The following is a 24,719-nucleotide window of genomic DNA, read 5'->3' on the forward strand; positions in this document are numbered from 1 at the left end:
TTTGGAAAAAGTTGGAGTCCAGTGGCACCTTTAAGACCAAAGCTTAATTCTGGCCATAAGCTTTCTTGTGCAGGCACACTTCATCAGATATCTGATATCTAATCTGAGTCATTAGATATTTGATGAAGCGTGCATGCACACAAAAGCTTATGCCCAGAATTAAACTTCGTTGGTCTTAAAGGTGCCATTGGACTCAAACGTTGTTCTGTTGCTTCAGATCCATATGGCCACTCACCTGAGTCTGACTTTGGACAGTTACTGTCTCTCAGCCTGATGTCCATCACAGGTTTGTTTTGAGGACAGACATTGGAGGGAGGGAATCATAACCACTATCCTGAGCACTTTGTAGAAAAAGGCAGGTTTTTTAGAAAGCAGTAAATAGATTGGCTTGTAGCCATTGCAACCCGTGCGGTAAGAGTAATATTACCTTGCTGGATTGCTTGACCAGATGACTGTTTAGCTCCAGAGACTACTACCCTGATTAGAAGTTATTTCATCACCTGAGCAATGCCAGAAGTTACTTTCTAAAAGTTGTCGGGTTCAATTTGAATCAGTTGCCTTAATTAGCTAAGGCCTTGAATCTTATAGATACTTGTGAGGTAGGTTAGAGGGTCACTTCTGTAAGATAGGAGAAAGATTTCTGCGGGTGTCAGTTGATGTATTGGCATTACAACTAATCAGGTTTGGTGGATTAGCCCCAAAGTGGAAGTATGTTAAATCTCTTTTGAGGACTTCCTGCATTGTAGGCTCTGTGTCCTGTGCTGGTCTTGCAGTTGATCTGTGTGTGATGTAGAGAAGCAGGAATACCTAGGAGACCAGCAAGGTCCACAGAGCCAGTGCTAATGGGGATCCAGACAGCAGCACACAGCATGTTCTCTGTTTGCTGAAGTTTGGCCCTTGCATAACCTGAAAGGGAAGGTTTATTTTCCTTGGAGTCCAGAACAGAAAAATGCTGAAAACAAAAAATGGTTGAATTCTTAAGTGGCTGGTTCTTCCCTTCTTTAGATGGAGCAGCCATGCGGGCTGGAGTCCAAACTGGTGACCGAATCATTAAGGTAGGAACACTCGATGTCGTCAGAAGATTAAATTGCTGTTGGCAAGAGACAGGAATGCTCCAGTGATCCCCATCAGTACAACAGTGTTTTGCCAAATGTTACCTCTCAAGAACATTTGAGGCACTGAGCATTTTCCTATATTTAGAACTGGCAGTAAGAAAGGAGATGTCATGTTGCCAGACGCTTGCCTTTTTGGTGGAAAACACTCCAGTTTCATAACCTTGCTTTGTAAAGCTGATGCACGTCACACAAGGTTTCAATTTCATGTCTGCTAAAAGACCCGTATCTGTAAGCATTGGGATGGGTGGGGGAAGGGGTAGCTGGAACTTCTGCTTCATGACAGAGCATTGGGATCCCCTTCAGGTTCTCAGACAGCTCTTAGTCAGTGTCGCAAGCAAGTAGTTTTAAATATTGAGTTGAAAATAGCATACGAAGGATACTTCCAAAAGTTTTTGCTGTTGTTACATGAAAAGTCTGTTCTCTGTGCTTAAGGAGTTTGTGCAAAGCTGGTGAGATCCTTAGTCTTTTTGTCTAGTGTGAAGAACATCCTCTTGAAGAACATGGAGAAAGCGAAACCAGCACTTACTTCGAAGGGCAGAGATCATTCATGTAACTTTTCTGGAATAAAATTGATGAACCTGTTTTCTTTTCTTAGGTGAATGGGACTCTGGTAACACATTCAAACCATTTGGAGGTGGTGAAGCTGATAAAGTGTGAGTAAATTCCGTGCAACTATATTTAATCCCAGTAGAGCCCTTGCGGTGTGCATGGATTGAGTGGTGGAAGTTGAATTGCTCCAGCTCAGTCAGGAGGCAAGTCAGTAATTGGATTTTAGCCATGCTATTATCTATTACCTGTCTAAAAGCCTTGAGGTGCATTCAAGTACAAAGTAAAATGGTATCTGCAGTAATTTGGAGAGGTCTTAAAGATGCTGGGGAGGACTGAACGTATTTTCATTATTGTACAATCTCTACTCATGTTTTGTAGTCGCAGTCTGAGAAAACTGGGTTGCTTAATAGTCAGTCCATCAAACTTACTCTTCCCATCTCCTTGAGTTTTATTATTCAGTCTGTATGAAGACTGAGTTTCTAGCTGATGTCATGTGCTGCACTAAAGCTAAAGCTTGTTGAATGATAGGCTGACACGTGTCATCTTTAAAGAAATAAAAGCAATGATTTGGTGCAAGGCAAATGTGTGCTTGCTTCTGTCTTGGAGCTGCATGAATGTTATTTACGACTTCCTGTGCCCATCGCACTGGCAAAGCCAATCATTTCGGTTACTCAAAGGACAACAGTTACAGGTAAGCAACCTGTTTTTACTATGCCAATGATGCAGTTGTGTTCTGGATGAGTACTTGGCACAGGCCAAATCCTGCAGTGAAACCATTCCCTCTGACCACAGCAGTGACAGGTGGTGTCCTCAGTTGAAAGCCATCATAGGGGCGGGGAGGGGACATATCCAAGAGGAGATGCAGTGTGCCCTTTTTGCTGACCCCTTCAGCATATGTTAAGAACGCTTGTCAGTGTGTAATAGGGTTGCCAATCCCCAGGTGGGGGCAGGGGATCCCCCGGTTTGGAGGCCCTCCCCCCGCTTTAGGGTCGTCAGAAAGCGGGGGGAGGGGAGGTAAATGTCTGCTGGGAACTCTGTTATTCCCTAGGGAGATTTATTCCCATAGAAAATAATGGAGAATTGATCCGCGGGTAACTGGGGCTCTGTGGGGGCTGTTTTTTGGGGTAGAGGCACCAAAGTTTCAGCATCTAGTGCCTCTCCCCAAAATACCCCCCAAGTTTCAAAAAGATTGGACCAGGGAGTCCAATTCTATGAGCCCCAAAAGAAAGTGCCCCTATCCTTCATTATTTCCTGTGGAAGGAAGGAATTGAAAAGGTGTGCCGTCCCTTTAAATGTGATGGCCAGAACTCCCTTTGGAGTTCAATTCTGCTTGTCACAGCCTTGATCTTGGCTCCACCCCTAATGTCTCCTGGCTCCACCCCCAAAGTCTCCTGGCCCCACCCCCAAAGTCCCTAGATATTTCTTGAATCGGACTTGGCAACCCTCGTATGTAATGATGAAAATTATCTGGCTTCCCACCACTGTTTTTCCCATACAGTGAAGTTTGTAACTGTGACAAGTCTTGAGGTTTGAAGAACTGGTTTTCTGGCAGGGTTTCCTGTCCAGTCACTTGAGCTGGAGGGGGAGGGAAAAAAACTAATGGGATTTTGTCTTCTCTCTGCAGCGGGTTCCTATGTAGCTCTCACTGTGCAAGGGCGCCCGCCTGGGTCGCCCCAGATTCTGTTGGCTGATTCTGAAATGGATCCAGCAGCCTGTGCGTCCAGCAGCATGTCTCCCATCACGACATCTCCTCACTCACCAGGAGCATCTGGGAACACGGAGAGAATTACCAGCCCGGTGCTGATGGAGGTCAGGCCTAACAGGCTTTGAGGAAAAAGGGGGTTGACTGTGTGGTTTTTTTGGAAAAAAACCACAATTTTTGTTAAAATGCAGCAGCACGTAATCAGAACACCTGGGCAAAGCATACAACATTTCTGATTCACAAATTTAAAACAAATGAAGGAAAAGAAAGTACACACTTATGGTTATGCCTTCCGTAGCCATTTGTTTCTAACAGTGTAAAGATTTAAAAAAAAAAAGGCAGCCAATTTCTGTCAGATTTCATCATCTAAAATATTTTTAGAATTTTGATTTGCTGTTAGTTTGACTATTGAGAACAATTCCCATATCTTTACGAATTATTCTTCTTTACCACACGGTGTTGGTTGTGTCCAATAATGCACGAATACCGTGCTCACAGAGGTCAGAGCATTTACTGGAATCAATAGTTACAATATTGATACAATTTAAGAGGTAAATTTCAGGCTTCAGATTAACGACCCATCTTCAGATCTCAAAAATTGTCTGTTGGATTTGTTTTTCAATAAACTTGAGCCCTGGGGCCACAAATGAACCACCACACACAAGCATAGTTTCAGATGGGAGCTGTGCTCGTCTTCAGTAGAATAGCTCGATTTGAGTCTTAAAGTAGCGCCTCAGAGACCAACAAGATTTTCAGGGGATGAACTTTCAAGTGTCAAATCTCCCTTCATTAGATACAAATGGGATTATGCCATGAAAGCTTCTACTCCAAAAATCTTACTGGTCTCTAAGGTGCTACTGGACTCAAATCTTTCATATGATTGCAGTCTGCTTGTAGAGAGGTACAAAACTAGCACTTATTACTAGCTGAAAGAGTAAGCTTAAATAGTCTAGTTGGTGTTAGGTACCATGCTATTTTAAGACAATTCTTATGTGTATGTTGTAAGAATATTCTGTTCCCCTTTGTATGAATGAATTTCTATTTGGCAGGATCCAGACAATAACCAAGGCTCTTACTGCATTTAGAATATGGGGTTTTCCCATATCTAACTTCAGACTATGCAATATGGTGTAGATCTTGGACAATATCTGCTTGCCTGACGTCAGTACAACCTGTTCAAATTGTTTCTGTTCATATTTGTGATAGTTCATATGCTACATTACCACATTGAGTCTGCTGTATTGAAAAAAAAAACCTTTTAACTTCTGGATAAGACATAAAGGAGATTCTTATTTCAGTTCTCAAGCAAATTTCTTCATAGAATCATAGAATTGGAAGGGGCCTCCAGGGTCATCTAGTCCAACCCTCTACACAATGCAGGAAATTCACAAATAGCTTCCCCCCACACACACCCAGTGACTTCATCTGGTGCTACCTTACATCTTTTAGCAGATGAAGGTATCTTCCAAATCTACATTTCCCCCACTTATTGAAATGCTTTGGCCCCCCTCCCCGCCCCCCCAGCTTACTGGTGATCAGGTCATAAGTCAACAAGCAAATATCTGTGCACTCACCAAAATCATTTCAGGACATGGACAGTGGACGCTAGCATTTATATGAAAGTTTGAGGAAGAGCAAGACTGGGATGGTGTAGGTGGACATTGCTAATTTAGAACTGTATGAGAAGAATTTGAATGGCATTGTATCCAACCACAGATAATTTCTATAGTTGGAAAAGAAGGTGCAATAGATGAGGGACTTCTAAGAAATCAAAATATACCAACAAATGAGCTGGTCTTATATACAAACCTGTTTGGGTATAGATACTCCAGAATATGTTTTAACATAGTGACTGATCTAGAAGACCTTGTTTTGAGGGTCTGTTTAAGAATAGCCCAACCTTCCTTGCATGTAAAAGCTGGCTCTGTCTTTTTTTTTTTTTTGTTTGTCAGGAAGAAAACAATATTGTTCACAGCCAGAAAGTGGAGATTTTGAGGAAGATGTTGCAGAAGGAGCAGGAGCGATTGCAGGTACCAAAAGGGGGATATTCTGGAAGGAAATGTGAGAAATGAGCTTCTGCTTCCCAGAGGGGCCATTTAACATGGCTAAAATCCTGAGCTGTTAAGCAGCAGTGCGTGAAATCTTGTGGAAATCATTGGCGCTTCCTTGTATTTTGAAGAGGATTGTGGTGTGTGTGTGTATGTGTACGTGTGTGAGTCTTCTGGAAGTGAATGCCATGTGTTTGAGTGTTATCAGGAACAACGTAAAGTATGCTTACCTTGTGGCATGGGGCAGGCAGTGAGTGCAGTGGTTAAATACTTGGCCTTGGGAGTCCTGGATTCAAATCACCACCCTGCTCAAAGCTTACCAAGTGGCCTTTGGCCAGTTGTGCGCACACAGCACCACTGGATTATTATGAGGATGAAATGGGATCACACTGATGTATGCTCTGTAAGTTCCCTTGGAGGAAAACCTGGGGTGTAAACAAGAACGGTAATCACCTCTTTAGCCTGACTGTTGCACAAATTGGGCTCTTTAACAGCAGCATTTCTTTTTAGAGTCATGCAGTGCAGAGGAATATATTAACAGAGCTTTATTTACTGCTAACTAAAGTATCCGTGTACCTTCCTTTATCAGAATAATGGTTTGCATCTTGCATGGCGTGGTTTTGGTGTTAAAAAACACTTAAAATAATTTTAACTCCAGTCTTTGTGAGACTGAAGGGGGAGCCCTTGCCCAAAGAAAAAGAAGAGTAAGTTTTTATCCCCTTCTTTTCTCTACCTTAAGGGAGTCATAAAGTGGCTTATAGTCGCCTTCCCTCCCTCTCCCCACAACAGGCATCTTGCGAGGTGGGTGGGGCTGAGTGAGTTTTGAGAGAAGTGTGACTAGCTCAAGGTCACCCGGTAGGCTTCATGTGAAGGAATGGAATTCTCCGTAATAGAGACCGCCATTCTTAAGTACTACACCACAGGAACTCTCACCCAGTAGCCCGAGGATTACTGGTGAACTTTTCATAGCTGGGCAGGAATTCTGGCTTCTGTCTCCCAACTCTCCCACTGCATTCAGACATCCCCAAAAGCCTGTGCAGAAACCAGACTCGTTGTTAGCGTTATGAGCACCGCTTCCTCCTCATTCAGAAAATCCCAGTTAAAAATGAACTCTTGACAACCGGCAACGTTCAAATGCCTGGCAGAGTCAGTTTTCTCTGTTGAGCCCCCGCGGCGCAGAGTGTTAAAGCTGCAGTACTTCAGTCCTAAGCACTGCTCACGACCTGAGTTTGATCCCCGGTGGAAGCTGGGTTTTCAGGTAGCTGGCTTGAGCTTGACTCAGCCTTCCATCCTTCCGAGGTCGGTCAAATGAGTCCCCAGCTTGCTGGGGGGAAAGCGTAGATGACTGGGGAAGGCAATGGCAAACCACCCCGCAAAAAGTCTTCCGTGAAAACATTGTGAAAGCAACGTCACCCCAAAATCGGAAACGACTGGTGCTTGCACACGGGACCTTTCCATTCCTTTCCTGCAAGGAGGGAGGAGGGAGGAGCCAATGTGGCAGTGTCAGGTTCATGTCCATCTTGGCTTAACGTGGGCCTTCTACAACTTTTGCTTGCAGCCTGGGCAGTATAAACTTAAGCATAATCAAGACATGGACTTGCACGCAGGTAGCAATATCAGTCAGTTGAGCCGGGAGGCCAGGATGATGACCGACCCTCTCTTTTAAATCCTTTCAGATCTTGCAAGATGACTACAGCCGTACGCCTGCTCCCCGGCTGCTCAAGGACATCCAGGAAGCCAAGAAGCACATCCCTCAGCTGCAGGAGCAGTTGTACAAAGCCACAGGTTCCGCTCAGGTAATAATGGAAATGCTCGCAGCCCCGATCGGACCATCCTAACTGGGAACAGTGTGTGGGAAGCAGGTCGTTCCCAGCTGTTTCCATGCCAGTTTCCACAGGCCTGCCCAACCTGCCCGAGTGCAGTAAATCAAAAGATGCACAAGTAACGGCTTGGCCTTATTTCTAATTGAGCTTCCCAAAGGAGTCGATGATTGATTGATGGGTGGGTGGTTGGCAGTGGCACTGTGTGGAGAAATTAAAGGATCGTTAAAAGAGAAAATTTTTGCTTTTCAGGTTACATGCCGTATGGGCTTGCAAACACTTTGGCTCTGACCCTTTGTCCATATCTGTCTGTCCTTCAAAGGCCGAGTCTCCCCCCAGCCTACCACCTTTTTAGATACAGATTCCACTGATGAGACACCTGGCAAAATGTGCCCGCCTGCGTATGAAAAAGAGCCGTTGTTAGGAAACAAATGCTGTATTTTATAGATGCTGCTTCTCTGCTTTCAGGATGGTGTTTTGTCTTTCAAGCCTGCAACGGAGTTTTTACAGTTCAGCGAGGTAGAAGCCGAGAGCGGGGAAAGGTTGATCAAAGGAGACTGCGGCTTTGGCGAAGGCTCCCAGTCAAACAGCGACACAGCCGAGGTGAGTCCTGGATGGCGCCGCAACTTTTAGAGGCAGCGTATGACTTGATTGTATCTTTCTTGCAGCTCAGACAGGCTTATTGGGCAACTGTGCAGTGATCCTTTCTGCTGTTGATGATGCCCACTTCGAAGTAGTCATGGTTGTCTTGGGTTCAGCAGTCCCAGGACAGTTCCTCAGGAGTCACCATTAGTATTACCCTGCTTCCACCCTCTTCTTCTGCAAAACCATCACAACAAACATTAAGAAGAACTTCCTGACAGTGAGTTGTTCCTCAGTGGAACAGGCTTTCTCGGGAGATGGTGGGCTCTCCTTTGGAGGTTTTTAAGCCGAGACTAGATAGCCATGTGACAGTAAGAAGAAGAAGAAGAAGATATTGGATTTATATCCCGCCCTCCACTCCGAAGAGTCTCAGAGCGGCTCACAATCTCCTTTACCTTCCTCCCCCACAACAGACCCCCTGTGAGGCAGATGAAGATATTGGATTTATATCCTGCCCTCCACTCCGAAGAGTCTCAGAGTGGCTCACAATCTCCTTTACCTTCCTCCCCCACAACAGTCACCCTGTGAGGTGGATGAAGATATTGGATTTATATCCCGCCCTCCACTCCGAAGAGTCTCAGAGTGGCTCACAATCTCCTTTACCTTCCTCCCCCACAACAGACCCCCTGTGAGGTAGATGAAGATATTGGATTTATATCCCGCCCTCCACTCCGAAGAGTCTCAGAGCAGCTCACAATCTCCTTTCCCATCCTCCCCCACAACAGACACCCTGTGAGGTGGGTGGGGCTGGAGAGGGCTCTCACAGCAGCTGCCCTTTCAAGGACAACCTCTGCCAGAGCTCTGGCTGACCCAAGGCCATGCTAGCAGGTGCAAGTGGAGGAGTGGGGAATCAAACCCGGTTCTCCCAGATAAGAGTCCGCACACTTAACCACTACACCAAACTGGCTCTCCCTCTCGTGATCAGGATGAGAGTAAAGCTCATTCTGTGAATTTAAGAAGATCACGAGAGGGAGGGCAGGAAAGGATGAGCTGGTGCTCAGCTCTCATGGCCCTTTCTTATACACCCAGAATAACGCCAATCACAACTTTTAAGGTTGTGAAGGTTTTTTCCTCCAGGCCAGATTGGCCCAGGAAGTTTGGAGGGGTTTTTTTCCACCTTTCTCTGGACATAGAGCAGGGCTCAACGGGGGAGTGGGGGGGGGGAGATAGTTGTGAATTTCCTAGTAGATGATTTAGATGACTCTTGAGGTCTTTAGATGACCCTTGAGAGCCAGTTTGGTGTAGTGGTTAAGTGTGCGGACTCTTATTTGGGAGAATCGGGTTTGATTCCCCACTCCTCCATTCGCAGCTGCTGGAATGGCCTTGGGTCAGTCATAACTCTGGCAGAGGTTGTCCTTGAAAGGGCAGCTGCTGTGAGAGCCCTCTCGACCCCACCCACCTCACAGGGTGTCTGTTGTGGGGGGAGAAGATATAGGAGATTGTAAGCTGCTCTGAGTCTCTGATTCAGAGAGAAGGGTGGGGTATAAATCTACAGTCTTCTTCTTCTTCTTCTTCCAGCTCTATGGTTCTATGTTTCTGTTAAGTGGGTCAGACTGGGAAAGAGTGACGGGAAGCTGCCCGGCTGTGCTGGGATTCAAACCCAATTGTCTTCCGTTCATGCCCCTGCCATTGTTTCTGTCTTCCACAAATTTGTATACTCCAGTTTCAGTCCCATAAAGGTTCCCTGAGATGTGCGCAGCTGCTGCCCCACCTGCTTTTCAAAAGGTGAAGTGTTTTGTCTGTGTTTGCATTTCAAGGAGAGCCAAACACTAAACATGGTGTTGTAAGGAAGTTTGATGCGGGGGTTGTCTTTGGCAGCCTGGAGAAAGGTGTGCCATGTTTTGTTTTGGGTTTTTTTTCCAAATCTGGAGTTTCCTGGCATGAGTTCAGTTACTGGGCAGAGAAGACCTAGGGTAGCCTCTTCTAGAGAATGGAGAGAGAAATAGCACTACCTTGCAGAACGTTTCAGAAGTCATTATGTGGTTAGCTTGACTCAAATTTATGGGGCAATATGCCATGTGGGGGGGGGGGTGGGAATCAGGAGCCTATTCCTTCCAGTACACCTCAGTCCCTTTCTAGTTCTTATCAGAGTATTGTTTGTTAAACGCAACATTTAACTAGATGCTAACAATATAGTAGGGGACAGCTAATCCCCCCCAACCTCTGAATAAGCCATCCCCAGGCTGATGTGTGAACATTTGTGCTCAGGGGATGTTGTTCTTAGCCGCACTGGTGTCTTGAGCTTTTGTGCTACTCTTTCCCCCTCTGTTTGCACACTGTTGCAGATTTTTCTTTGTTTCACCATTGTGAAACGTGCGGGTTTTAGCTATTTTGGCATCTGTGTATGGAAGCTGCTCCACAGATGTGAACTAGTAGCTGTCCATTCCCAGCTTTTCAATCCCTCACAGACTCTGCTGAAGCAGCAAGTACAGTGTTTCTGAGTCATCAGAATACATTTCTGTGAGGGGAAGGCGAGTCATAAGAGCTGCGTGCCTTTCAGAGGAGTGCAGTGGGAAGAGAGGTTTTTTAATGGTCTTCCTGCACTTAGGAGGTTTCAGATCCTCAACACTTGGCCATCAAATCCTACTTGCTCATTTTTCAGGGAACTTGGCTAGGTGCCTTTCCTCACAGAGGAGCTATAGCCAATGTTCCCCTTAATTTTTCCCCCTACTGAGTGGAGCAGCTCACACCCGGGGTGGGCAGAATATAACTGCTGTAATCTTAAAATGCGGCAGCACCGCTGTTAACTGCATTGCCTCTGTGGATAAGCATTCAGCCAGTAATGTGCCTGTTGCACTGGCTACCTATTGAGTACCAGATCTGCTTCAGGGTTCTGGTACTGACGTTTAAAGCCTTATGCGGTCTTGAGACCAACATACCTGAGGGACCGCCTTTCCCCTTATACGCCCCAGAGGTGGTTGCCATTGGCTATGCAAGACTTCCTGACCACCGCTGGCCCAAAGGATATCCGACTTGCCTCGGCCAGGGCCTTTTAAGCCCTGGCCCCTGCCTGGTGGAATCCGCTCCCTATGGGAGATCCAGACCCTACCTGAGCTACAGCCATTTTTGTAGGGCCTGCAAGACGGAGCTATTCTGCCGGACTTATGGTTGAGGCAGCGGGCGTCCTATTCCAGCTATTATTCCATCAGTTGGCCTCCCTTGTGGCAACACTGTGTCTTACTGCAGTGCTATCCTGCTATTACTACCATAACTTAATCTGGGCCTATAATTGCTTACCTTGTATGATGTGCCCTTCCCGCCTGTGGTGCACTTTGTTTATTGTTTTATTGTTTCCACTTGTTTAATTTAAATGTATTGTTTTAACTCTGAACTGTAGGTCGTTATGGTTGTTACTGTATGTTGCGATCCGCCCTGAGCCCATGTACGGGAAAGGGCGGAATAGAAGCCTACTAAATAAAATAAAATAAAAATACTAAATAGAATGGCCATTGGGTAGTGCAAGGCCCTTTGCAGCTCCAGTTTTCTGCTGAGCTGGGCTTCTCGTGTTCATGAGCAGTGGCTCATGCACACAGCTTAGAGGGAATGCTGGCTGTAGTCCTTTGGAGGCAATCCATTTAGCCCAGGAGGTTTTGTATAAACCTCCTGGGCTAAATGGATTGCCTCCAAAGGACTACTGGCGTCTGGAAAGGAAGCACTAAAAGCACTAACTGATGAGTCTTCGTTCTCTGTTAGCTCTGGTTTGAGTGTGTGAATCTGGCTATGTGCAATTCAGTAAAAAAATGAGGTTCACTAGCTAAGAATTTTGCCTTAATTTCCTTTGCCATAAAGGAATGGTAGCTCTTCTAAGTTTGAATCCTATAAACAATACTCATCTCTTTCTCTGAAAGCAGAAACTAATGGGAAGATTTTGTGAAATCTGTGAATGTTGACCTTTCTCTTTGTGGGTGGGGAGAGGAATGTGTTCTCTGCCACCTCTCCACTTTCAAAGTAGTTGTGCATTGTTGCTCATCTTCACACTTGGAAAGCCATTGTGGTGTGGCAGTTAGAATGTTGGATGAGGATCTGGGAGAGCCAAGTTTGAATCCCTCCTTTGCCATGGAAGCTCACTGGATGATCTTGGGCCAGTTACAGCCTCTCAGCCTAACCTGCCTCGTAGGGTTGTTGTGAGAATAAAACGGAGGGAAGGAGAACATTGTCAACTACTTTGAGTATATACCTCGGGTATTTTCAACTTTGAAGAAAGATGCTTTGTTTAGAGTAAAAGAGCGTTTGACTGCAATCTAATATTGTCGGTTATTCCCTGAAGCTGCCAATGTATAGGCGGTAGTTGAGTTTCCTTTTAAAAAAATAATTACAGTGTCATTTGTTAGGGAGGTCTAGAATGCAAGCTGCTTGACTCATGTCACTGCAATGATCGTGAGTAGACCCGAGTGGAAGAGCAGAGCTTTTCTTGCTGGCCAGCTTGATATAACCACAGTTATCTCTAAACACGCCTTACTTGGATAGCCCAGGCTGGCCTGATCTTGTCAGCTCTCCGAAGCTCGGCAGTGTCACCCCTGTCAGGTATTTGGATGGGAGACCTCCAAGGCAGTCTAGGGTTGTGCATTTCTGTATGTCTCTTGTCTTGAAAACCCTGTGGGGTTGCTGGAAGTTGGCTGCAACCTGAAGGCAAAGAAACGTCCCCCAACCATCCGAACTAAAGCTCAGGCAATCCTATTAAGTAGCTAAAAAGGCAAATGTGATTTTGGACTGTTTCCACAAAAATATACTGTCCTGATCATGCAAAGTGATAGTATCACTTTGCTCTGCTCTGGTTAGACCTCACCTGGAGTCTTGTGTTCAGTTTTGGGCACCACGATTTAAGAAGGATAAGCTGGAACATGTCCGGATGTGGGGAGTGAAGATGGTGAGGGCTCAGGAGACCAAGCCCCATGAGGAGAGGTTGAAGGAAAACCATCAGGAAAAGAATCCGCCTATATTGAAGACGGCACCATAGAATGTTTTAATTGTAATTGTATTTTATTGGTTTTTAAATTGTAAATGTAAATATTTAAATTGATTGTTAGCCGCCCTGAGTCCGCTTGCGGAGAGGGCGGGATAGAAATTTAAGGTAGGTAGGTAGATAGATAGGTAGGTAGGCAGGCAGGCAGGCAGGTAGGTAAGGAACTTGGTATGTTTAGCTCATCATCATTCTAGCATGAAGTCAATTTGTGTAGTAATTTCTAACCAAAATGGCAATCAGACATACCCATAACTTACGTGTGAGGCTTGTTTTTGGCTGCTTCCACCTATCTAAGCCTGTTGACACCAATTTAAGAAAGCTACAAGGTGTCCAATGTGGTGCTTACTTTTCTAGTCTACAGGCTACACAAATATTCATGTGATAATCTGTTATTGCTGAAATTCCCGGGTTTTTTGGCTGAGCAAGCAATGAGCAGAATTTTTATTCCTTTCTCCCTAGAGTCCCCGGAGCGGTGTGAAGGAGCGGATCTATCTAGAGGAGAGCCCAGAAAAGAGTGAAGTGCAAGATTCTGTAAGGAAACAGTGGCAATTGTGATGGCCACTTCTTTGGTAGTTTTTTTTTCCCCTGCTGACAGCCACTGTTTTCCCATGGTTTTTTGTTCTTTAGGTGCTAGTTAGTTTTGAATCTTGAGGCTGCAGATGGCTTTTCAGTGTCAGTGTAGGTTCAGAGGGCAGCCATGTTGGTAGCTGCAGTAGACAAGCTAGATTTTGAGTCCAGCAGCACCTTAAGGACCAAGATTTCCAGAGTATAATATTTCAATAATAATAATAATAATAATAAATTTTATTTCTATCCCGCCCTCCCCGCCTAGGCGGCTCAGGGCGGCTAACAACATTTCAAACAATTAACATAGATAGATAAAACTTTAAATTTAACAATTAAAATTTTAAACATAAAAACCAGTCAATTAGATTAAAATATATAGATCAAATTGTATTAAATATATCTGGCAGCAATAAAATTGTTTGGCGCTGGTTCTGCCAGTTTAAATGATTCCATGATCGTATTATGGATGGCGGCTCTTTATTCCAAGCAACTCAGCAGTTGGTATCAGTATAGGCTTGTCTGAAAAGGGCGGTCTTGCAGGCCCTGCGGAACTGGTCAAGGTTCCGCAGGGCCCGCACTTCCTCCGGAAGCTGGTTCCACAGTGCAGGGGCCGCGGCTGAAAAGGCCCGTGTTCTGGTGTTTTTAAGTTTGACCTCTCTCGGCCCATGGATGGTCATTTTGTTTTTACCCACTGACCTCAGTGCCCTCTGGGGTTCATGTGGGGAGAGACGGTCCCTTAGGTAGGCTGGTCCTCGGCCATATAGGGCTTTAAAGGTAATAACCAACACTTTGTACTGGACTCGGTAGGTAATTGGCAGCCAGTGCAGTTTGCGCAGCCCCGGCCGTATGTGCCCCCATTTCGAGAGCCCCAATAGTAGCCTGGCCGACGCGTTCTGCACCAGCTGCAGCTTCCGGGTCCGGCACAGAGTTAGCCCCAAGTAGAGGGCATTACAGTAGTCCAATCTTGAGATGACCGTTGCATGGCACCTTTCAAGAAATGGCAAGTGACCAACAATCTGATCTGCATCAACTGGAGATGCCGGAGGTTGACCCCTGGAACCTTCTGCATTCCAAGCAGATGCTTGTGCTGCTAGTTTCCCCAGAGCCAATTGTCATAGTGAAGGAGGAACACGCCTGCTCATGTGGGCTGTCGTAGGATCCCTGGAAGAAATTAAAAAATACATTTCTGATAACTAGAGTTTAGTTCAATATGTACAATCCCTTCCCCTTGAGTCAGCACCCCCTCCCACCTTTGTTTATTTTAATGGGTTTTTTTAATTGTTATTATGTTTTGTGAGCCACCCTGAGCCTTGTTGGGGAAGGCGGGATATAAATCAAATAAACTAAAACTAAACGTTGGACTTCGGATGTAAGGGCTCAGAGATCTCCATTCCTACTTGCACCTGACAAAGGGAGCTTTGGCTCTTGAAAGGTTTAGATTCCCAAAATCTTGTTGTTCTCTAAAGTGCTACTATAAAGAGCCCCGTGGCGCAGAGTGCTAAGCTGCAGTCCAAGCTCTGCTCACAACCTGATTTCGATCCCGGCAGAAGCTGGGTTCAGGTAGCCGGCTGAAGGTTAACTCAGCCTTCCATCCTTCCGAGGTCAGTAAAATGAGTACCCAGCTTGCCTGGGGATCAAGTGTAGATGACTGGGGAAGGCAATGGCAAACCACCCCGTTAAAAGTCTGCTGGGAAAACATTGTGATGCGACGTCACCCCAGAGTCGGGAACGACTGGTGCTTGCCCAGGGGACTACTACCCTGATCCGGATAGCCCGGCTAGTCTGATTTCATCAGATCTCAGAAGCTGGCCAGTATTTCGATGGGAGATTTCCATGGAAGCCCCTAGGGTTGCTACGCAGAGGCACGCAATGGCAAACCACCTTTGAACTTCTCTTGCCTTGAAAACCCTCCTGGGTTGCCATAAGTCAGATGTGACTTGACAGCAAAAAAAAAAAAAATTGTTACTGAACTCCAATCTAGTTGAATTTTTGTAAAAACCGAGACTGCTTAAAAATTGAGGAACTGCAAGTTTGTGTCAGGAATTAGATTTCAATCTGGTAAAATTTTCCAGGGTTCAAGAGCAGACCCTTTTGTGTCCTGTGTGTTACCTCTGGTTGCTCTCAGTTGCATTCCTCTGTGCTGTCTCCTTGCATTACGTAGATCTTTGCTAAAACATTATCCTGTGGGGCGGTGCCCCAAATCTCATAGCGAATAAACCGTGCAAAAGGAGCAGTTTAGAGGAAGTGAGGCATTCTGAAGGAATGGATTTTAGGAACTCTGCTTGCAGAAGTTTGGTTCAGAGTACTTTTGCTATGCATAATGTTGAATGAATGAAGCATCGTAAAGAACAATCGTGCTAACAAATGCACTGGAAACTACTTTGATTGTAAAAGTCTCAGTTGCCAATTTTTTTAAAAAACCGTTATTTCTGTTTACAGCCAAAGCTTTGTTAGCCAGCATACCTGAGGAGTAGGGGTTGCTGGATATCCAAGCTTATTGCTCTGCCTTGCCTCCTACCCACCTCTTAACTCAGCAACCAAGCCCCGCCCCACTGGGAACACCATTGTGACAGCTCCCTCCACCTTCCCCTTCCAGCCAGGGAGCCATTAGGCGACAGGTGGGCCAGCTGCATGAAAGTCCACTGGCAGAAGCAACCAAGAATGCCATTTGCTGGTAGCACCTGCTGTCAAAAGCCCAGCAATGGCTAGAGGCATCAAACTCACTGGCTGGAAAGGTGGGAGTGGGGCACATGCACACCCAAAACCGCAGTGGCATGGTGGCTGAAAGGGAGGAGCTTACCCACTAGATGGCGCTGGTTAACTGAGCATCCTAGACAATCAAGTGCCAGATAGCAAAGCTTTTTCTGTACATGTTTTTGCTTACTCCAGCAGGCAGAAAGTTCAATCAGAGTAATGACCAATTTTTCTTCATTTGACAACTCCAGGATTCTCAGTCCAGTGTCGGAAGTCCCTCCTCTCGCACAGCACCACCAATCATAGGCGCCGAAGATGATGACTTTGATGCTGAACATGAACAGGTGAAGGTTTTAAAGATTCTCTGCTGGTTGCTTTGTCTACAAGTACTGTAGAGGTGCGATCTTTTCCCATCGCTCACAGCTTTTGAGAGGGTAAAGAGTTTGCCTCTGAAAACCCATTTTGTTTGTTTAGGATATTTATGGGCCATCTTCCAACAGGAAAAGTGCTCAAACTTCAGCTAGTAAAACCTGTTAAGGGAATTCATTGGATAAGGATGACTTTAACCAGCAATAATTGCTTTTAGGATCTGTACTGATAGCTGCCCCCTCCTCCTCCAGCACGCTAATTCGTGACCTGACAGAACTTATTGACTTTTCTTGCTTAATTAGCGTTTAGCACTGCTAGTGCACTATTTCAGTGGAAATCTTTGAAGGCATTTTGGCTGACTGTGCCTTTGTGGCTTGGGGGAGAGACATAATTTGCTCCAAATTTATATTTAATTAGAACTGCCTTGTGTGGAAATCTAAGTTAAACTCCATACTGGCATGAAAAGGACAGGAAACAAACTTGTGTCTAGCCTTTCCTGAATGGCAAAATAGGGGACCGCATATCTGCTAGGGGCTGTTTCGGATAACTTCTTGTCTCTCTGTACAGATGAATGGGCAGTGCAGCAGCTGTTTCCAAAACATAGAATTGCTGAAAACTCGCCCAGCTCACCTTGCTGTCTTCCTGCATCACGTTGTGTCCCAATTTGACCCTGCTTCACTGGTAAGGGTGTCAGCTTACACACATTCCTACAATGTGGGTGTAATGCATTCTGGATCCCCACATAGCACAGCTCTAGACGCCACTAATGCAGTAGCACATGTTGTAACTGGGAGGAGGGAACTCTTTTTTTTTTCCTGCTGAAATTAGACATGTTGCACAGAGTGCAATTAAGCAGCAACTTGTTAGTGTTTACCTCTCTTGTTCCTTGTGTTAACTGGGGTTCCTCCAAGGAAACACAGTGTGTGTGGAGGTGTTTCATTCTAAGCCCATTGCTCTGGCAATCCTTTGAAAATACCACCAGCAATCTAGAGGAGACATTCACCTGTAGAGCTGTGTTCTTCTCCCTTTGCTTCCTGTACTATGACAACTTTTTCCCGCCCACGCAGCTTTGCTATCTTTTTGCGGACCTGTACAAGCAGACCAACTCCAAAGAGACTCGTCGAGTTTTCACAGAGTTCAACCAGTTCTTCCTGGAGCGAGCAGCGGTAGGTCTCCAAGCAGATGCACAATTTATATCTCTGTGCCTCTGTCGAATTGAAGCTAATTGTGCCTTGTTCTTCTTGACCTGATGGTCTTGAAGGAAGATCAGTTAGGTCAGGGGTGTCAAACGCATTTGTTATGATGGCCGGATTTGACATAAATGAGTTCTTGTTGGGCCGGGCCATGTGTGTACCTATTTAAGATTAGGTAGCAGGGATATAAACTTTTTAAAGGACACAGATAAGCACTGCTAAAGATTTTTTTAAAACCCCTTAAAATAAAACACACTTAAAACATTAGCACTACTTGGTGCTTTCTTCGTATTTCTCCCATGTGATCCAGGAAACTGGGCAAAGGAAGCTCTGGCTCTTTCCCTCCCTCCCCAGGGGACCAGGAGAGGGAGGAGCCTCAACCAGTGGAAAAAACAGAGGCTTTGCTCTGTAGCTCCTGTGTGATTGAGGAAGCCTTGCAAAACAAGCTGAGATGCAGAAGGAAGCAAGAGAGAGAGGGAGAAGGAAGCATATTTGCTCGGGGGCCTGACTTGGCCCCGGGCCGCATGTTTGACACCCTTGAGTTAGGTTTTGAGGTTCCTAAGTGTTCTGAAACCAAATGCTCTTACTGAGGAAGAATATTTTATTTATTTATTTTCGTTATTTATAATCTGCGTTTCTCACAGGGACTCAAGGCAGATTGCACACGAGTCAGCACAATCAACAGAATGGGGCAGTCAGTAAACAATACAGTCTTTAAGCAGTGGCTGGACAAACATCAGGGATGCTATAGGCTAATCCTGCATTTAGCAAGGGATTGGACTAGATAACTTAGATGGTCCCTTCCAACTCTGTGATTCTACATTTCTAAGTCTGGAAGCATCAGAAAGAAATTGAAGCATAGCATCAATATTGACACGACACAGAAATTATATAATAGGTTCTACATAAAACGAGCCCCGTGGCGCAGAGTGGTAAAGCTGCAGTACCTGAATTCGATTCCAGCGGAAGCTGGTTTCAGGTAGCCGGCTCAGGTTGACTCAGCCTTCCATCCTTCCGAGGTCGATAAAATGAGTACCTAGCTTGCTGGGGGTGGAAATGTAGATGACTGGGGAAGGCAATGGCAAACCACCCCGTAAAAAGTCTGCCGTGAAAACAATGTGAAAGCAACGTCACCCCAGAGTCGGAAACGACTGGTGCTTGCACAGGGGACTATCTTTACCTTTTTACCTTTACATAAAATAAGCCGTATACAGCAGTATAAATCACAGTCCCAATCATTCTTTTCTCAATTTGTTTGAATTTAAAAATTTTGTGTGTGTGCATATGTTTCAGTCTCAGTCATTTCTTAATGCTTGAGGATCAGCAGGCTGTAAGCATATGAAAGGATTATATTGACAGACAATATAGGGAACATAAGTATGCAATATGGAAAACATAAGATATAAAATTTTACATTGGGAAATGATACCATTAAGTGTCATAGACAAAAATTTTGCAACTGGCAGTCACGTTTGGATCAGTGTCTGCTAATAATCTTGGTACAACCTCTTGTTTTGTGGCAGAAGTCCATTTTGGGGTATAGATTGTAATCCATTTATCCCAAGGCAAATTGTACTGATTACAATCTATAAAAAGTATCTCTGGCCTACTTATTGTGTGTGTTTGTTTTATTAGAGCTATCTCTGTTTAAATACAGCTTGTAACCACATAGCCACATAATTCTAGTGGGAAGACTTTATCTTATTTATCATCCTCAGCAAGAGCTGGGTTTTTGTTTTTGTTATTTGTAAAGCTTGCAAACCCAGAGACCTTTTGACTTTTTTATCTTGATAAACCTTTTGGATCCTTGTATTTTGGACATTTGGACTCTTGGATTCTGGGTCTTGCTACAGCCATACCATGAGTAGAAAAAGACTATATCCATTTGATGATCCAAAAGACTCATTAAGGAAACAGAGTAAACATAGCGAACTCAAGGAGTTTTTTTAATGCATTCCTAACCTTAAACAGATTTGACATCTTACGTGTGTGTTTGCGTTTGTGTGCATGTCTGTAAGTAATCACTGACTTCTGGTGACCCCTAGTGGGGCTGGGAGGCAAAGACACTCAGAGAGGTGGCTTGCTGCCTGCCTCTACGTCCTGGCCCTGGTATTCCTTGGAGGTCTCCCATCCAGGTACTTGCTAAGGTCAGCCCTGCTTAGCTTCCAAGATCTGACGAGATCAGACTTTTCTTGGGTTCTCCAGGTTAGGGCTCAGTTCCAATCATTCTCGAGGAGGGCATCTCTTCTCCATGGTTTATTCTCATTGGGGCACACTTTCCCATCATTGGGCAGACACATACTGAGATCCAGCAAACCAGAACGAAGCTGATCACCGACCTGACTGCAGTCAAATGAACTTAGCCCGTCAAATGCCTCTTTATGCATGATTCTTAAGCCCAGTGGTCTCACTCCAAGAACTTGTGAACTTTCTAAAAGTTTGTATGGTTGCTGCCCCCCCACCCCACAACCATGTACATGGGCACTCATGCATATACCCTAGAATGTGACTTGGGGCCTTTTTGGAAGAGGGGCTGCAAGAGAGTAAAGCAAATGCCAGATGATTCCACAGAATAAGTGGAAGTCATTTTTTCCCCAGTTCTTTTCAGCTGTGCTTTTTCTTATTGCAGAATCTGAAGGTCCCTGTTCCGGATGAAATTTCTGTAGATCTAGGTAAAGTTGTTTTAAATTTTGCATGACAAATACTTTTTGAGAGACTCCTATGCTGAAAGAGACCCGGTGTCTACACCAGACCCTCTGGGGTCCCAGCGTGAATGTTCAGTTATGGAGGTTAGAGGACAACGCTGATGCTTGCATAATGCAAGCCATGCTGTGGGGTGCTAAATCATGCAGCCGCTGATTTCGGAGTGAGCTGTTGGTATTCTGATACCTGTTAGGAGCGTCATAGGAAATTTTACTAAAAGCATCTGCAAATGCTTTTAGTAAAATAAATGTAACGAGGATGTGAAGCAGTAGCCACAGCTGTGTAGCTGCGGCTGATGTTTTGTTTTGGTTTTTTTTTTATATACCAGTCTGCTTTCTCCTCCTTAACCTGCAGAGAAAAGAAGATTAGAATTAATTCCTGAAGAGCTACATCGCCATTATATCCAAACTATGCAAGAGAAAGTCTTTCCTGATGTCCAGAGACACCTTGAAGATTTTAGGTAAGTGTTCATTCTTCTAGCGGTCACTTGACTTTCTGTTTGCTTCCGAGAATAACTCTGGCTCTTCTCTGCAGCCACCTGTGTTTAAGGTATGGGAGTCTACTCACATATACCCAGGGGTGGAATTCTAGCAGGAGCTCCTTTGCATATTAGGCCACACACCCCTGATGTAGCCAATCTTCCAAGAGCTTACGGGGCTCTATTTAGTAAGCTCTTGGAGGATTGGCTACATCAGGGGTGTGTGGCCTAATATGCAAAGGAGCCCCTGCTAGAATTCCACCCCTGCATACACCATTTTAGCAGGACCTTCTTTGACTTCCAGCAGTGCATAGTCAGTTTGGCCTCTCCTTTATGTGGCTTCAGCTCTTCCTCTTGATTTTTTTTTTAATTAAAGACAATTCTGTTTGCCCTCTAAATCTTTCTAAGTTAGCAGTGGAGTTAAAGAGGTTAAAAGCACTTTTTGGTTTTCTGGCTTCAGCCTGATCAGCTGAAGGTTTTCACCTTCCTCCTTTCTTTCATTTTTATTTATTTATTTTTATTTTAAAAATTAATAAGGGTACAGAAAAGAAAAAGGGTACTGAGGAATGAAATGAGCATAATAATTATGTAAAAAATATTTACATTGGTCAAGGGTGTTCATATTGTATATAGTTCATTACACCAAAATATAATATGTTCCAATGTGTTCCATTTCTTTCTTTCTTTCTTTTTTTTACATTTTTAATTATCATTCCGATCTTACCCCAAAAACATACAGAAAAGAAAATCAGAAAAATGTGTTCCATTTCTCAGCTTCCCTCCCTGCAGGTTAAGGAGGAGAAAGCAATATTAGCATAACAGCTAAGATTTCACCATCATCAACCAGGGAGTATGAAAAACAGCGATGTAAAAATGAGAGCGCATTAAATCTAACTGTATGCCATATATGTAAAAAGATTATTGTAGATGATAAAACTAATAATATGAAAAATCCAATACAAATATTAATAAAAAGATAATTTCCAAACATTGAGTTTGATCTTAACATAACATTAATCATACTTTGCTGTGTAGATCTAATTCATACAAACTAAATTGAGTGGATAACAAACTTTTAGATAAGAGATATTAAATATATGTAGAAAAATAAGTGTTCTCCCGTATTTTCCCAGTTATCTAATTACATCAAATAGCCCAGACATTTTGTAGACCTTTATACACTGATTTTAAGTCTTAACTCCTCAGTTATGCCCATAGTATGAGTAGTAGCCTTTCCATTTCACTTGGAATGCTTTGGTCAATCTTAAGAACATAAGAGAAGCCATGTTGGATCAGGCCAATGGCCCATCCAGTCCAACACTCTGTGTCACACAGTGGCCAAAAACAAACAAAAAAACCACCCCAAGTGCCATCAGGGGGTTCACAAGTGGGGCTAGAAGCCCTTCCACTTTGCCCTCCCCCAAAAGCACCAAGAATACAGAATATTGCTGTGCCAGACAGAGAGTTCCAACAATACACTGTGGCTAATAGCCACTGATGGGCTTCTGCTCCAGATGTTTATCTAATCCCCTCTTGAAGCTGTCTATGCTGTAGCCGCCACCAGCTCCTGTGGCAGTGAATTCCACAAGTTAATCATCCTTTGGGTGAAGAAGTACTTTTATCCATTCTAACCCGACTGCTCAGCAATTTTCGTTGAATGCCCACGAGTTCTTGTATTGTGAGAAAGGGAGAAAAGTACTTCTTTCTCTTACTTTCTCCATCCCATGCATAATCTTGTAAACCTCTATCTTGTCACCCCACAGTTGACGTTTCTCCAAGCTAAAGAGCCCCAAGCGTTTTAACCTTCCTTCCTAGGGAAATCTTTTGTTTTCTGGCCTCAGCTTGATCAGCTGAAGGTTTTTACCATCCCCATTCTTAAATGTGCTCTCTTGAGTGGAAAGTCATCAAACAGACCAGTATAGTCTTGTAGTCTGGTCTCTCATTTCTGTGTGGCTTGTTGTTGAGTCACCGCTCAATAACCAGGTCTCACAACCTGGGATAGAAATTGCTTTGTACACCTGGTGACTAAGCAGCCCAGTTGGCATGAGCACAGGGTACTCTGTCATGACACCATCAGTTCTTTTGCTTATCTACAAAAAGTAATGGTTTGTGATGTACTGCAGTTCATTGTTGAACATGTGAAGCTGCCTTGTACTGAATCAGACCCTTGGTCCATCACGGTCACTACTGTAAGACTGGCAGCAGCTATCCAGTTTGAAACAACTGCTAATGTGTGCTTTCTGCATAATGACTCACAAGGTGCTGGAAGCTGCTTGATAGCAACACAGGTAGAAATGCTTGCTTGTAAGGCACAAGTTGAGATCTTCTTCGTGGTCTCTCTGCATCACACTGATGGGATATAGGCGCCCGCACCGATCTCGATCGGTATTCTTGAAAGCTGCGGATTTCCGCGCCCAGGGCCCAGTGCGCATGCGCAGAAGCCCCACTGCGCATGCTCACAGGGACCGGAGCGGACATCCCGCCCGTTCTCTTCTGACCGCCGCTCGGATCAGTCGATCTTTCGCCACGGTCGGTAGAACCCTTCTTGGAAGTTGCGTTATTGCTAATTGGACTTTATTAGGACTTTAGATATTCTTTACAGTTTTTCCAAAAAGTTGGGAGTGAGGGAAGCGGACTTACTTTGGGGAAATTCCCCTCAGTTTTTTCCTTTTCCCGCCTCCCCCCCCCCCCCCAGTTTCCATCTCCCCGCATGGAAAAGCGGTAGGGATTTTTCAAAAGGTGTGCAAACTGCGGAAGCAAGATTGCCCCTTCTGACAGGCACACTCTTTGCCTCTTCTGTCTGGGAGAAACTCATATACCCGACGCGTGTGCACACTGCGCGAACTTTTCCTGCCAGACAAAGAAGAATCAAGCAGGTCGCTTAGCAGCAGCGCTAATGGAAAAGGCGCTATCGCCTAAGAAGATGTCAACGGCAATACACAAGCCGTCGACATCAGAGTCGGTCGGTACCGACAAAACCCTTTCCGACGCCGATCGCCCCACAAGAACGGGCTCGGCATCCAAGTCGGACTCCTCCACTCCTGCAAAACGGCCAAGGGAGGAGAAGGGACTCCAGTCAGAAGCGAAGAAGAAGAAGAAGTCCAACAAACACCGGTCGACCACAACTTTGCTCCCGACGCCACTATCGGAATCGGCAGCAAAGGTGCCCCCTTTGAAGCTCTTCGCTTCACCACGCCGCCGACTAAGCCCTCCGGTGTTGGCTTCGATGTCCACACAAATCGCCATCTCTTCGGACTCTGATCGCGATTTAGACCTGACTCAACGATCGGGGACAGAAGACAGTCCACCTGAGATACATACAGTGGAAGAATCCGCTCGGTCCCGTACACCGGTCCGAGACCCATCGGTCAGTCCCGGACATCGGCGAGCCTGCAGCCCGAACAGAGGTCGGTCCACCACACCTCGGTGCGGAAGCCGCGGGCGAGACTTTTCAAACAGCCCTCACAGAAGTCAAAACAGCCCTCGGCATCGACACCGATCCTGGGATTCGGAGGAGAGATCCCTCCATAGAGATCGTTCCCCTCTTCGGAAACCACTGCCACCGATGTCCTGGGACCAGAGACAGTGGCAATACTTATACGGGTCCTGCCTGATGCCCTCTATGTTTCCGTGGCTCCCCCCGAGGCAACTAGACTGGGACCAGCAATCTGAAGCTTCCGGTAGGTCCCGTACATCATACCGGACCCCAAGACACACGCCCTCGGCGTCGATGTCAAAACCGCCGGTCACTACATCTCCCAAGAGACAAAAGGTCTCGCCACGCTCGCGGAGCAAGGAGCGACGTAAGACCCCAGAGTCACCAAAAGCACCAGAGTCCCCTAAACATTCCTCTGAGCGCTCAGAGTCGAGGGAAGG

The 24,719-nt window shown here is 45.2% G+C and overlaps 1 protein-coding gene across 1 annotated transcript in view; it reads left to right on the top strand.

The window, feature by feature from the left end:
* The window catches only part of ARHGEF12 (Rho guanine nucleotide exchange factor 12), a 124,134-nt gene that overhangs the window by 58,933 nt on the left and 40,482 nt on the right, over positions 1-24,719 (top strand). The window contains exons 6-17 of the mRNA XM_060251846.1: positions 1,006-1,055; positions 1,711-1,768; positions 3,289-3,473; positions 5,319-5,396; positions 7,091-7,210; positions 7,703-7,837; positions 13,299-13,370; positions 16,352-16,444; positions 17,037-17,150; positions 17,537-17,635; positions 20,292-20,334; positions 20,720-20,825. Of these exons, the coding sequence (XP_060107829.1) occupies positions 1,006-1,055; positions 1,711-1,768; positions 3,289-3,473; positions 5,319-5,396; positions 7,091-7,210; positions 7,703-7,837; positions 13,299-13,370; positions 16,352-16,444; positions 17,037-17,150; positions 17,537-17,635; positions 20,292-20,334; positions 20,720-20,825 (1,153 nt within the window). The remainder of the gene's footprint in view (positions 1-1,005; positions 1,056-1,710; positions 1,769-3,288; positions 3,474-5,318; positions 5,397-7,090; positions 7,211-7,702; positions 7,838-13,298; positions 13,371-16,351; positions 16,445-17,036; positions 17,151-17,536; positions 17,636-20,291; positions 20,335-20,719; positions 20,826-24,719) is intronic.

Source organism: Heteronotia binoei, chromosome 12, assembly GCF_032191835.1.
Source record: "Heteronotia binoei isolate CCM8104 ecotype False Entrance Well chromosome 12, APGP_CSIRO_Hbin_v1, whole genome shotgun sequence".
Taxonomy (NCBI): Eukaryota; Metazoa; Chordata; class Lepidosauria; order Squamata; family Gekkonidae; genus Heteronotia; species Heteronotia binoei.